This window comes from Solea senegalensis, linkage group LG11 (genome assembly GCF_019176455.1).
Source record: "Solea senegalensis isolate Sse05_10M linkage group LG11, IFAPA_SoseM_1, whole genome shotgun sequence".
Taxonomy (NCBI): Eukaryota; Metazoa; Chordata; class Actinopteri; order Pleuronectiformes; family Soleidae; genus Solea; species Solea senegalensis.
The window spans coordinates 16,061,284-16,074,880 of NC_058031.1; the positions used below are offsets into that span (position 1 = coordinate 16,061,284).

The 13,597-nt window shown below is 40.2% G+C and overlaps 1 protein-coding gene across 3 annotated transcripts in view; it reads right to left on the minus strand.

The window, feature by feature from the left end:
* Positions 1 to 11,093, minus strand: part of cfap74 (cilia and flagella associated protein 74) — a 33,651-nt gene extending 22,558 nt beyond the window's left edge. Inside the window, exons 1-14 of one of the 3 annotated variants that reach the window (XM_044037294.1) lie at positions 10,897 to 11,093; positions 10,415 to 10,552; positions 10,221 to 10,284; positions 9,886 to 10,038; positions 8,904 to 9,002; positions 8,700 to 8,804; positions 7,972 to 8,145; positions 7,613 to 7,723; positions 6,474 to 6,576; positions 5,546 to 5,703; positions 5,152 to 5,365; positions 4,912 to 5,064; positions 3,417 to 3,575; positions 3,142 to 3,260 (exon numbers count right to left, since the gene is read on the minus strand). In XM_044037294.1, the coding sequence (XP_043893229.1) occupies positions 3,142 to 3,260; positions 3,417 to 3,575; positions 4,912 to 5,064; positions 5,152 to 5,365; positions 5,546 to 5,703; positions 6,474 to 6,576; positions 7,613 to 7,723; positions 7,972 to 8,145; positions 8,700 to 8,804; positions 8,904 to 9,002; positions 9,886 to 10,038; positions 10,221 to 10,284; positions 10,415 to 10,508 (1,706 nt within the window). In that variant the 5' untranslated portion in view covers positions 10,509 to 10,552; positions 10,897 to 11,093. Of the gene's footprint in view, positions 1 to 3,141; positions 3,261 to 3,416; positions 3,576 to 4,911; positions 5,068 to 5,151; positions 5,366 to 5,545; positions 5,704 to 6,473; positions 6,577 to 7,612; positions 7,724 to 7,971; positions 8,146 to 8,699; positions 8,805 to 8,903; positions 9,003 to 9,885; positions 10,039 to 10,216; positions 10,285 to 10,414; positions 10,553 to 10,896 lie in introns of those variants that run through there. The other 2 variants (XM_044037293.1, XM_044037295.1) reach the window with 2 other exon arrangements.
* Positions 11,094 to 13,597: the final 2,504 nt, after the last annotated feature.

A 13,597-nucleotide genomic window follows, 5' to 3' on the forward strand; every position in this document is an offset into this window, starting at 1 on the left:
ACAGCGAGACTGCGGAAACAACCTGGTCCTGCACTGTAATTATATACACACAAATGCTCCCTCAGTCAGGTCTGATAGTATTGCTTGACAGAGTCCATTTTCAGATTTACAGTAAATAATGTGACGCTGTTCCTGTTCACACAGACTTAACTGAGGCAGAATGTCAACAACAACAACAACAACAACAGCGACGACGACGAAAATCACCAACATTTACGCACTGCATCTCTCAATATTCCATTTTCGACCGATGCTTAAATGTGTAGTGTGTAAAATGTATTTATTGGTGGAGTTGCATGTTGCAGCTGAACACCCCTCGCCTCACCCATCCCTTCCAAGAGTGCTGGAGAATCATGTAGGCTTTAGTTAGCATCTAAACAGAAAAGATTATTTAAAAAACAAAACATGGTCCAAAATGGAATGGACTCTTTAGAGCTGACATGGCTCCTGATACGAATATAAAAGATTCATGAAAAACAACAAATCACACAATCAGGTGATTGAACACTCATATTTCCTAGATTTTACACACTGGACGTTTAAGCGTCTTGTCCTGGGTGCCACCATTCCTATCCACTACAGTCTCAGGCTGTACCATGTCAGAAACACACAGTCCACAGAGGGGTGTATTCCTCTCAGCAACTCCTTTTCTAATGCATGTGAGGAAGTGATGCTAACTGCCAAAGTTCAGTCTCTGTATGGCTTTACACCAAGTCTGGCAAGCCTGCACTGTTGTGGTTTTTGTCCCAGTAGTGAAAAGACACAGCAGAGCCCATTCTGGCACCGATGCACCTACGCTGGGAGGGGTAGAGGGATGGGGAACCATTTTTAGAAACTCAGGGGGCGTACAGGGAAGCATGGGTTGGTGTGAAGAAGCCCAGTGTGTTCCTTTTTTCACATTTCTCTCTCCTGCTGTGTTTGATGTTTAATGTTTTTAGCTGGGTGAGCCATGGAGGCTGCAGAGTTGTCACGACTGATCTCAATATTGTAGGTTTTTAAACGTGTGAATAACCAGCAGGTTTTACACACAGAAGATAAAAAGAACAACGTGTGGAAGTTATAGTGGCAGAAACAGGACATGCATGATTCTGTTCAGTTTTACCCCCTCGCTCAAAAACGCTGCCTTCCTCTTAGGTTTTCTTTTATGTGCCTCTCTTTGACAATTTTTAATATAATAGCTGATGGATAATGTAAAGGAAGAGAATATTGTCAGAGACAAAAAAGGTCTCTGAAGAAGGGAAAGAAAGGAAAGATCTGCTCATATTAGAGGTCTCGGAGGATTTAATATTCTTTGAATTGGAGGTGTGTGGATTCCTTCCTTCTCTTTTACTGTGTTGAAGGTTTTTAATCAGTCTAGCAACCTTCTGGCTGTTTTTATTGGATGTTTGTGCCATTTTTCTGTTGTTCACCTACAAGATAGCTCAATGAGGCACAAACATATTTCAAAAAAACATTAAGTGGTGTAAATAATCAGTGAGATACTGTATATACACAGAAAGACTTCACCTGTGCGATGGCAGAAGATGACAACTGTAGTTGTCAACAACACAGGATAATGACACACTGAATTGTGCCACATATAGGAAGAAAGATTGTTTACTTTTTCTTTGAAACGCTGGATTAAACCATTTCACATTTACCTCTGAAACTGTGGTGTGAGCAGAATAGACTCATCATGTCAGAAAACCAACTCGGCTGTATCAGTTACATAATCTGCAATGACTGTCCTGTCTTAAGTTTGTTAACATCAGCTTTATTATTATGTTTATTATTATCGGTGCGTTCATTGCGCCATAACTGAGGGTGAAAACACAGAAAAACGTACAGAGCCCTAGACATGACATGGGGATAACAAACACTAATATATGGTACAACATGCACATAAAATACTATAATAATATTAATATAATTCACATGAAGTACATTGAGAGCTGTGTAAGCAAAAAGGGGGCGCAAGAGGGTTGAAGATGCACGATGGACAGAGATTTAGGTTCAATTAGAAAGATATTCTCAAAAGCCTGGCATTGCAAGGAATCATCATTACTAAAGTTAGGTAAAGTTAGAAAGATATTTAAAGGAGAATAAGATAAGTCCTCCCCTAAAAAAAACGGTGAAAACTTGAGCTGCAGAGTCATTTAAATGTCCACATTTTAGGTTGTAGACATCATGATCACCATTCATTATCATATGATAATTATAATAATAAGATGCAGCAAAAGTAATTATTACAAATATTAGCTTAAAAGGTAACAATTTAGTAATAATAATACTTGCTCTTATTATCTTCATATCGGTGACATGAATCAGAGAGAGTGAATGGGTATAATGCACATTATTCGGTATGAGAACATTCACCCATTTGGTGAGATAGTGCGTGTTTGCTACAAGTAAATTAGGAATAGTAGCGATAGAAGGTGATCTGTTGAGACAAGTGGTCATGCACGAAGGCTCAAGACCAGCGTCAGTGGCTGCAAACTGACCCTGAGAGACCGTTCACTCAGTCGGGCGGAAAAACAAATCAGATGAAGTAACTACATCAAGTCATGGGGAAGCTAATAAGGAGTTGATACGCAGTGAGTGACCAGGAGAAGGGTACATGTCTCCTCGGCCTGTCGGCTGTGAGCAGGCTGAGTGTGAGGAGATGGCAGAGAGACACAGTGTGACTCACAGAGCTGAGTCTCACAAGAGAAGCTGTGAGCGTGGTGAGTTAAGCTGGCGTCCATATGTGGGAGGAAAGGCTTTGCTTTCACGACGACGCCATCATCATTCAAAATGACAATAAGCGCTTGTATTGAAACCCTAAGTGGTGATCCATACGCATATGTTTCCATGTGATAATTGAAGCAGTTCAACATACACAGAGGACGGACGGTGTAATGCAACGTTGTGCATGCCAACTGCCATAAAACACCAAAAAAAAAAACACACAAAAAAATATCTAACATGTAGTAAAACAATGAGATAGAACTCACATTTTAATACCGTGGCTAAATTATAGATCAGTGGTTCTCAGTCTTTTTATACCAAGTACCACTTTATGTTTATATATATATACATATATACACACACATATATATATATATACACAGTATATACATATATACATACATATCAGGTTGGCTTAAAAAGTAAAAACCTTACTTGATAGAGACGAAATCCGTCAGTCTTGTGCACATTCCCAGAAGCTTGCAGTGGTTCGTTGTGTAGCCGACGTTTGTCAGAACAATTTTCTTCTTATACGTTTGCCCCACTTCAAAGTCCTAAAATGAAACCATTTAAAATACATAAAATCATTAAACATCTTAGGTAAATAATAGTTAACTATTATATAAATGGAACATTTTACACTTAAATCAATGAAATTCCGATCCCGCCGAGTCAGACGTGATGTGTTCGTAACAGTATTAGTGGGATACCTTGAAGAGGATGACCTCTGGTTTGCTGGTGAATGGAGCCGTTTTCAACTCTTTTCCATGAACTTTCTTAGCTGGTACGCTGGGTTTTCCACACGCCAGTGCAGGTTCTTCCACCTGTACTTTTGTTTGCACCACTGTAGTCTTCTCATTTGGGAGCATCTGTAAACACATGGTGGACAGCAACATTACAAATATCTCCACATAGAAATCACGAAACATTGAATAAACTAATGAGGTTATGGTGCTGGTAATGTTCTGATGTAAAAATGCACTTTATTTTGCATAAAAATACTGAACATTGAAAAGAAAATCTCTAAACTGTTGTGATCCACATTCCTTGTTGTACTTTACATTTCCATTGACTTTACATGTTCGGGTTTGCTGAGAGATCACTTCCACTTGACTTGTCCTTCGCTCTGAGCTCTGAGCTGTGAAACCACACTCGCTCGCTTACTCGCTCTGAAGCCTCAAAGGCCACCAGCACAATGAGAAGTGATGCCTGCCGTCCCATATTTCAAGCGTTTATGGGGGCTGGGAGACACAGGAAGTCAACTTACCTACATGACAGTGAACTAAAAAAGAATGACGTCATTTGATTTAATGGTTACAGCAGAACTGAACGATATTCACTGTGTGCTCCTTCTACTGCAACCAGAAAAGTTAGGTGGCTAACAACAACCCTTTAACCGTGACATTTTGATAAGAGGGTGTATTAATATTTAAAGAATTGTCAGTTGTATTGTATATGGATATGGAAGTAAGGAATATTGGCATGTTTCCTTGATTAAAGACAACAGATTGATTTACAATTTAATAAACTGATTGTTTCACTACTTATCAGTTGCAACTGTAATGTAAATAGTCCAATTTGTAATCTTAGCACAGCTTGAAAATAAAAACTCCAATTTGTAAAAGCCCCAGTAGTCAGATCTCATGACTGTGAGTGGATTGTTGTCCCTGCTAGAGTTAAAGTCTTGCACTGCCTCAGTGACAGAACTTGTCATTGTGTCACTATTCACCTCAGCTTCTCAGAGTGACGATCTCACCTGCCCTACATGCATGTGGCTCCACCAACTATTCAAACTCTCGTGCATGCGCATTACTCCTCATCCGCTTCCACTGTGCAATCTTTGCATTCTCTGTTTAGAGGAATACATTAACAAGATGGATGTTCAGCGACCGGGAGCTGAAATTGTGTTTTGTCAACTCTGTCCCCACATAACCTCACTCCCCAACTTTAAACCACCCTGATTATATTAAAATAAAACCAAAACCAGTTGGCTTAGCTTTGCTGTTTACACCAGAACTGCTAAAACATGAACTTTCAGTGGGATAATTTATTCATCTTGCTTTGGTAGGAAACACATGTGCTCAAAGAAATGCAATAAGTACTGCAGCAGAAAAGTGAAATGTCAGCTGTGAATAGGCGATGATTTATGGGTGTTTAATTTTAGCAGCTTGCAGGGATTTGCTTGTGGTTGTTATTGTAGCGCACCTTGTAGTTCTGGTCCCACAGCCCACAGAATTCAGGCTCAGCCAAGCTGTCAGTGAGCCTCTGGTGGTCCACTTCCTGTTGTGTGGTGTCCTCTGAGTCCTCATCGTTAGAGGAAGCTGACGATGAGCTGCTGGTGCCACTGAACTGTCTTGACTGCTGTACACAAGGACATTTGGGTCATACTTGTTGAGAATGTACTCAAGCACTACATTTCTGTCACTTCACTAACAAACCACTCACAACTGTGTCTCTCTCTTCTGTGGGTGATGGGGGGCTGGGATCCAGGTAGTGCAGGAGATTCTCTCTTGCCTTCCCTGGAGATGGCAGCCTGTCAGCGGTTGAAGGTTTAGGCATTTTTGCTTGATGCCTCTTACTGCTCATTACCAGTTGTTCCTCCTGAAGCATTTTTGCCACAATCTCCACCTTCTTTGACTGCTGTCTCTCTTTGAATTCCCTGGGAAGGGAAAAATCAACAACACTGCATTATACTGAAACGGGGTCATATAGCTATTGCTCAGTGCACACAGCGAGAGAAAACACCCACACACTGCTGCATGGAGTGGGAGTGGAGGACAAGCATGTGGGAGAGGAGAGGAGAGGAGAGGAGAGGAGAGGAGAGGAGAGGAGGACGCACAATTGTTTTTGTTTTATCTCCTCTTGTTTTTTCTGTTGGTACATATGCTTGATACTGGTGATGTCTTGGGTCTGCAGGGATTCTTTCAGTTGTCTCTGTTGCTTTTCTTTCTTCTGGGCATTTGCTTTAACTCTGATTTGTTGGACCCGTAAGGTTTCCTGCAGAAAACAACACATGGTTTTTCTTTCTTTTTTAAATTTTAATTTGAACACACGGATTGAAACGTATGCACTAAACTGATCATTTGAACTCTTTAGACGAAACTCCAATTCTCCAATAAACCTGTTGAATATTCATTTGTAAAACACAGAAATAAGCATGATAGTGATAGCACAGCAAGAAGCACTGAATTTACATCACTGGAACAGGAAGGAAAACACGTCTATCACAGCTATGGAGGAGGATGTTAAAGTGGTTGTAATCAGTAAATCCAGCTCCGAGTGGTGTGTTTTTATGAAGTTGACCAAGTGTTACAGTATGGTTTAAACACAGTTGTCACACAGCAAAAACAACAACCTGACAGTTATCATGTGAAAAAAGGAGGACTTTTTGCATATAAACGCAATAGGTTGTGATCTTAAAATGAACTAACTACCTATTGCATCATAGGATCTGTTGAAAAAAGTCACATTTCCACTAAATTGTGAGCTCATATAAGCACTCATTTATGCTTAGTTTCATACATACATTTAAATATACATTAACACGTATGTATTCTCATCCAAATGTGCTTATATGGCCTTTAAAAAAACCCCTACATCTTTTGAGCCTGTAATGAATCACTGTTTATGTATGCACTCAGAAATGATCTTATACTGTGCACTATCCATACGGCAGCTATCAAAAATATGAATTATACAAAGAGCTAAAGCTTGTTTGCCATAATTACTTAAACAAGACAGTGGTATGGATGGCTGCAGCTTCTTACTTGTGCGGCTGCGATGTTAGATTTCAGTGACTCGACAGCTTGTATCCTCTTCTCCAGTAACTGCTGGTTCTGTTGCTCCTTCTCCGCCTCTTGCTGATGGATCCTGAATGAAACGGGGACAATCACGACGCAAATACATGAAGGGGCAAAGTAAACAAAGACATCTGGAAATAAACAGCGAGGAATGACTACATGACTCCATTATTTCAGTCCTTTATTTGTAATTATTGAATTTAGATGAACGAGTAAGGTGAGACCGTTCAACAGATGTGTCATGACTGGCTGACTGTGGTTTTAGCTGTTACTACCTTATCTTGTCTACTTTCACTTCTTGAAGCCCAAAATAATGATTATCACAGATAGTGTCCAAATAAACAGTAATCAGCGAGGAACACGAGATAGGAATTTCCATTTTCCATTTGTTGCCATACATTTTTTGGTCTCCACCTACGTCTGTATACTTTGTCCAGTCATAACCACTCTGGTATCACAACGTTCAGGACATTTATGCTTTCATAAAACCTTTTCCCAGCTATTTATTATTTTAGTTGGATGTTGTCTTTTGTCGTACGCTTTCAGTAATTCAGATAAATCACATACAGATGCAGTGCAGGTAGTCAGCCTTCTTCACTGCACTGTTTGTCAGGGAGTCAAGAGTTAAGCGTGTTCATCCAGGGCAAAATGAATTCAAAATAAACTACAGTGCCTACATATGTTGACAGTAATGAAGGTCCTGTTTACTCAGTGCTCCACAACAGTTTGGTGATGTGTATTCAGCATATTCAGGAGCTTAAATGGAGGCAACTGGAGTTGAACACGTTTCCTCTGTCATCCAAGTGTCTTCTTCAGTTTAATAATTGGAGTCCAGTTGTCTTTATCTGAACTGTGGGTCTTGTTTTATTCAATCCATTGAATAAAACAAGACCAGGAGTTCAGATACTCCATGACCCTCAGGTGGAGGATAAAGTGTTAGACAATGTGAGAGTGAATTCCATCTACGATGTTTCCATATGAATTTGACTTCTACATGTTACTGCATATAACACAGTATAGTATTTTGCCAGAGAAAAGAAATGACCAATGAATGTGACGACATATGGGTCCTGTACGATTCCTAATATTAACAACGCTTTCATCACCTTCTCGTGGACTGCTTCAGGTACTTGGCAGCCGTCTTGCGGTGTGCCTGGCTCTCTTCAAATTTCTTCTGACTCTCTTGCTCCTCTTTCCTCATCATCGCTGCTTGTTTACTGTCAGAACACAGAGACACACACAGGTTCAAGAAGTCTTTACATGGCTTTTCCAGGTTTAAACACCTATTTACCACTTTACTCAAAAAAATGACTTCACCTGTGCACAAATTAAGAACTCTTATTAATTCTTAAACAAAAGCATTTCTCTTTTTCTGACTGTATTGAGGTCAATAATTACTTTACTGTAAGACAGAAATGAGTACTTGTCACACAGTACATGAAGAAGGTCGTCATTGTTTCCCTACTCTCTGAGATGCTGCATCTTGAGCTGCAGGTTCTGGCCGGCTTCCCTCTCCTGCTGCAGCCTTGTTGCTGCCTTCTGGGCCTTAAGGATCTGGAAGATTCGCTCTTCTTCCTGCACCTCCTGCCGAAGTGCCGAAAACTTGCCAAGCTCGAGCTCCACTTTACTCAGCTCCAGTCTGAGGAGCCAGGACACAGAAGGAGATGGATGAAAACAGAACAAGAAGATGAAAGATGCTGACAGCTGGTGTGTATGTCCTGGAACGGTCCTTAGTCCTCATCCCGTCTGTCTAGGTTTGTGCACTTAGCCACACGATGTTGTCCTATTCTTTTACCTTTTATCTTATGAGTGTCTTCTTAGATTGAAGATCAAAGTAAGGCCTGGTCATTACTGCAACACTGTTAATAAATGACAGTTTAGCCTAAGAGGCAAAACAAAATTAATTAATTGTTTAAAAAGTCCATAAAATAGCAGTCATGCCATCTGAGGAATTACAGGAATTTACCTTTAACAGACAGCAAATAAGCACAATGCGAAAAATAATTTGCATACAGACTTGCAAAGAGATTAAGCTAAATTGCCCCACACAAGACTTAATTAGTTTGTCACTGCAGAAGATTAGCAGACATGTGTTTTGAGAAGTTAATAAACTCTTAAACTACTTTATTAGGCTGCTTTTTCTATGCAGTGCAAAATGCAAATTACGGTCAAAGCATTTCCCCTCTGACTCACTCCAGCTGCTTCAGCTCAGTGTTGATGTGGCCTTCCAACTCCTCTTCACTCTGCAGCCTTTGACACAAATTCTTATGCTGGGCTCGTAAACGAAACACAGCCACGCTGCAGAATAAGACACACAAAGAGTGGAGGGAAGAAATAAGAACCGTCTCGCATACAGTTTGAATATACAAAGTTGTTTGTTTTCGTCTTTGAACTCACCTGTTGTCTGCTGCTTTCTGTTGCTCTATCTCATCCTCCAAGTTATCCCTCTGCTCCAGCAAACTTTTAATATTCTGGCAACACAGGTTCAGCGCCTCCCTGGAAAACGAAACGAAATTAAACAAACAAACAAAAAAAAACAACAACAACTGGTAAAAGACACAAGTCAGAGTGTTGACAAAGAGAAAAGTCCAGATCAAAGTCAGTCTGACCATTTCCAAGGCTGTTTAAGTGCAATATGTTCAGAGCATCAGGGAAATGGATTTCCTTGTGGCCATTGCAGCAAATGCAGGGTAATTGTGTGGGCAAAAAACAACGTAATGAAGATTTTTAAAAGCTGAGTGTGGACATACAAGCACACACACACCTCAACAGCTTTGAATTGCCCATTGTTCCTTCTGCAGTCCAATGGCGTGCAACACAACAACCCGTGACGGGAGGGAAAACTGTCACAGAAAACCGTGGCACATGGTACAGTAGAAACTGTGGACCAGTTAAAAGCCAGGTCTGCTCCGGTTCCATTAAACTCACGTTTGATCAGAGTGCAGTGCGGCTCCACAATGACCTCTGACGTTCTGTACTAAAGGAAAATGACAAGCCATTTTTGCCGGGGAGCGCATCACAGTTCATCGAGTGCTTAATGGCTCGTACGGCAGACAAATAAAAAGAGGGAAGAAAATCGAGGGAGAAAAGACATTATGGGAAATGTTCTCTCTTCAGTTGAAATGATTTCCTGCAAATTGCTGAATCAATTGGAGAAATGACTGGTTCTGTATGAGGGTGAAAGAAAGGGACAGACCTGAAGAAAAAGATATTTCCTGAAACTGACATAGTGAGAAAACTATTTGTGACTTTATAATGTCACAACCTTTTTTTCCCCCTTTTTTCTTTTTTTAGGGGATTTTTTTTTAGCAACAACGAAAAAAAGGAACATTTGGGAGCTACTGGGGCTGTACAAGTGTGTTGTTTGGCAGGTTCAGACCTGGCTTTCAGCACGTCATGCTCCTTCTGTTGGTGAAAAGAGTCCAGCTGGTCCAGGTTCCGCCGCAGCTTGAACATCCGTGCAGTCTCGGCATAACTCCTCTTCTTACCATAATCAGCTCCAACCTTAAAGTCACCCTCACCATCATCCTCTCTAGGCAAAGATAGACAATGATATTTAGAAAAAGGCTGCATAGTGAAATACAAATAAGCCATAATGTACATACAAGCCATCTAAATCTATACTAAACGTATACCTGGAGGTGTTCACTGGTATCTTACTTTGCTCAATACATAAACATGTGTTTTTGAGGAAAAAAGAGGGAAAATACCTACTCAGATAAGTCATCTAACCAATCTAAACCAGGAGGAAGAGGAAGCTCCTGGTCTGACGCTTCATCTGGAATATACACAGTACATATTGACAAAAGGATATTCCAGACTCTTGAAAACCATGGTAACAGTTATGTTCAAGTGTATCTTACTGAAAGTGAATTAAAGAGATGAATGTGACATGTGCCATCACTCACCCTCAGTGTCATGATCAGAGCTAAGGTGGACACCCAGCAGTCCACTGCTGTCTGACGTCACATCACGTGAACCTTCCTTTTCTTCTTCACTCATTTCTTACTTACTTATCGGTGAGCAAATGTAAACAGACCACAGACCTAAGGAAGGTTAAGGAAGACATTTAAATGGCTCAACACAACTCATGTTCCTATCACAAAATGCGACGCAGGCCTTGTTTAAATGTATTTCCTGGTTAATTTCATATATACCGGATTCAATTTGAGATTTTATGAAATAAATCACATTCACGCCACGTATTTGACACGCGTAGGTAAGTAAGTATACGTAAGACAGTATTAAATAACCAGTTTTCGATATGGAATCTGGCGTGTAGTGTAGTTAGCAACTCATTGGGTGCTAGCAAAGCTCGGAGCGCGATAAAAAAAACGAGGCAACTCGTGGTCGGTTAATGCCGAATAAAGGCCGTCGGCAAAGTAATTACCTCGTCCTCCTCCAGGTGCCTAAATATACTCTCAAAACTCCTCTTTTTCCTCACAGTAGACTCACAGTAGACTTAGTCGGTCTCCGTGGAGACGGGACGCAAGGGGCGTGGCCTAGCATCCGTCCAGTTGTCAAGGAAGTGAGGTTTCAACTGTAACCACCTGCTGATGATGAAGCTCCAGGTAATTCATTATATCAAAATACAAATCTGCTAACCTCATTTAGTGGATTTTGTTATTAGATTTTCACATGATTTTTAAATTACATTTATTATTATTATTATTATTATTTAAAAAAAAACCCAAAAAAGTTTATTCATTTATATTTATATTTCTTAATAATAATAATAATAATAATAATAATAATGATAATAATAATAATGATGAATTTTATTTGTAATGCACTTTATATTGAACAAACAATCTCAAAGTGCTACATACATAAAAAAAGCTATATCAGCTTAAACCATACTAGAAAATGTGTTTGGATGCCTAGATAGTATAGATGTGTAGCTGTATAGATAGATAGATAGATGACAACTGTGTGAAAGTAGGGAATGTAGCATATTTAAACTCTGTGATGAAGAAGAAATCAGTGGTATAAGGTGATCGTCACACACTGATCGCTTGTGACTACACAGAACGTTTACAATTTCACATCATCCCTGGTTTATTCATTTATTTATTTATTTTTTGAACTGAAATCAGTCGAGCCATACACAGCAGAAAATTCCTCCGCCGGTCCAGAGAGAATGATAAATCTGTGTGTTATGCAAAATCTTTTGTCAAGCACGCCATATCTGATTTACACTGGAAAAAGACAGTTTTCGGTTGATCATTGTTGCATTTGCACAAAAGCTGATGCTTTATCTTTTCTTTAAAATAATGTTAAAGAGGAAACCAGATGTATGTGGAGGAGAGAAGTGTGGGCTCAGCTGTATCGCACACTGAAGCCCTGTAATGCAGGGATGTTCTGTTATCACCATGGGAGACTGAATAAATAAATAGCATGAGCATGGATGCGTGTGTGTGTGTGTGTGTGTGTGTGTGTGTGATGTAAGATAACAGGTTGGTTTTGTTGGTGAGATAAAGGCAGAGCAAAGTAACCACGAGGGAGACAAATACATAAAGAATAGATCAACAGGAGGGAAAACAGAACGAGCAGAGAGAGACGGAGACACACTCCACACAAGGATGTGATGAATAAACAGAATTAGAAGTAGTTTATGTTTGAGTGACAGAGAATACAATCCCACACAGTTCACCGCAGTGTGCGCCGGAGCCTGGTATCTTCATGTCAAAAGAACTTGCTGTGCAAAATCCAAGTGGGGGAGAGACACTGTGGTTTTAAATCCACAGTCACCGACTTTGGGTCTGTCTCTGCTCCCCTGAGTGAGGCAGCAGAATCCAGGGCAGGTGAACTGCTGCAGCTCCGCGCTGGAAAACTCTTCCAACTGCACAGAAAAGAGGTTAGACCTCATTTTAATGAGGTAAAAAATAAAAGGCTGCACCTTTTCACTGAACGGAGGATTTTTTTCTTGTTGTAACTTTACAGTATATGTCCTGCGTTAGTTAAATCAGACTGAGTGGAGATTAAAATGATTGCTGGGATTATACCTCACATTATGTAATACGGCAAATCCCTGGAGAATTCACTGAATGGTTCCTCAGATGGTGAGTTGTGTTTACAGGCACACTATGATGCTTTGTGTTTGGCTCAGGTCACCTCATAGAACTCCATGTGGTCTGGAAACAGATCTGAAGTCCAATGAGAAAAGGACCCAAACATCCAATGACAATTAGAATGAGTTTGTCAAAAGTGGGTCACCGTCAAGTAAGTGAATGCAGCTGTCACGTCAAATCAGCTGATCTCACTCAGGTTCAGGTTTGGTATTTCTATAGAATTGTATCAGAATCCGAATTTTTTTATTGTCCTTATTTGAGCACATACAACGGAATTGAAGGCAGCCTCTCACACAAAAAGATAAAATATCCCAAAAAAGAGCCAAGAGCCATCTTTATGTAACAAAGAAAATAAACCTGGCATACAGTAGCGGTGTTTGAAGATGTATGTTTATGCAAATGAACTGTGCAATATGTGAGGGGTTAATGACTGTCACAAACTGCCTGCATATTATTAGCAGCAGGTTTTCAGTCACACTGCACACGCTCTTAAAAATGCAGTGAGTTTGTGTTGGAATGTAAATAACCCTTACATGCTTTAACACCCTCGTAATAATATTCACACAACAAAACACAGATTTATTACATCACATGGTTTATGTTCATACTGATCACACACACACACACGTTTGTGCAGCATTCATAGTGAGGACACTGACCGACCTAACCATCACAACTAAATGCCTTATACCCTAACCTAAACCTAAACCTGAGCCTAATTCTAACCCTAACCCCAAAAACCAAGTCTTATCCCTCAAAAAGCTATTTTAATAAGAGGTGAGTGAATGTGAGGACCAGGCAAAATGTCCTCACTTTCCCAAAATTGAGTTACTGTTGCCTCCTCCTCATCTTGAACTAGTCTGGTCATTCTCCTCTGACCTCTGGAACAAGGAAACTTTACCACTCAATGGATATTTTCTCTTTATCATACCACACATTGACTGTATGGAAAATCCCCGTCCACCAGCAGGTTCTGGCACCAGCAACCATGTCAAAGTCGTTCAAAGCCGCTTAAATCCC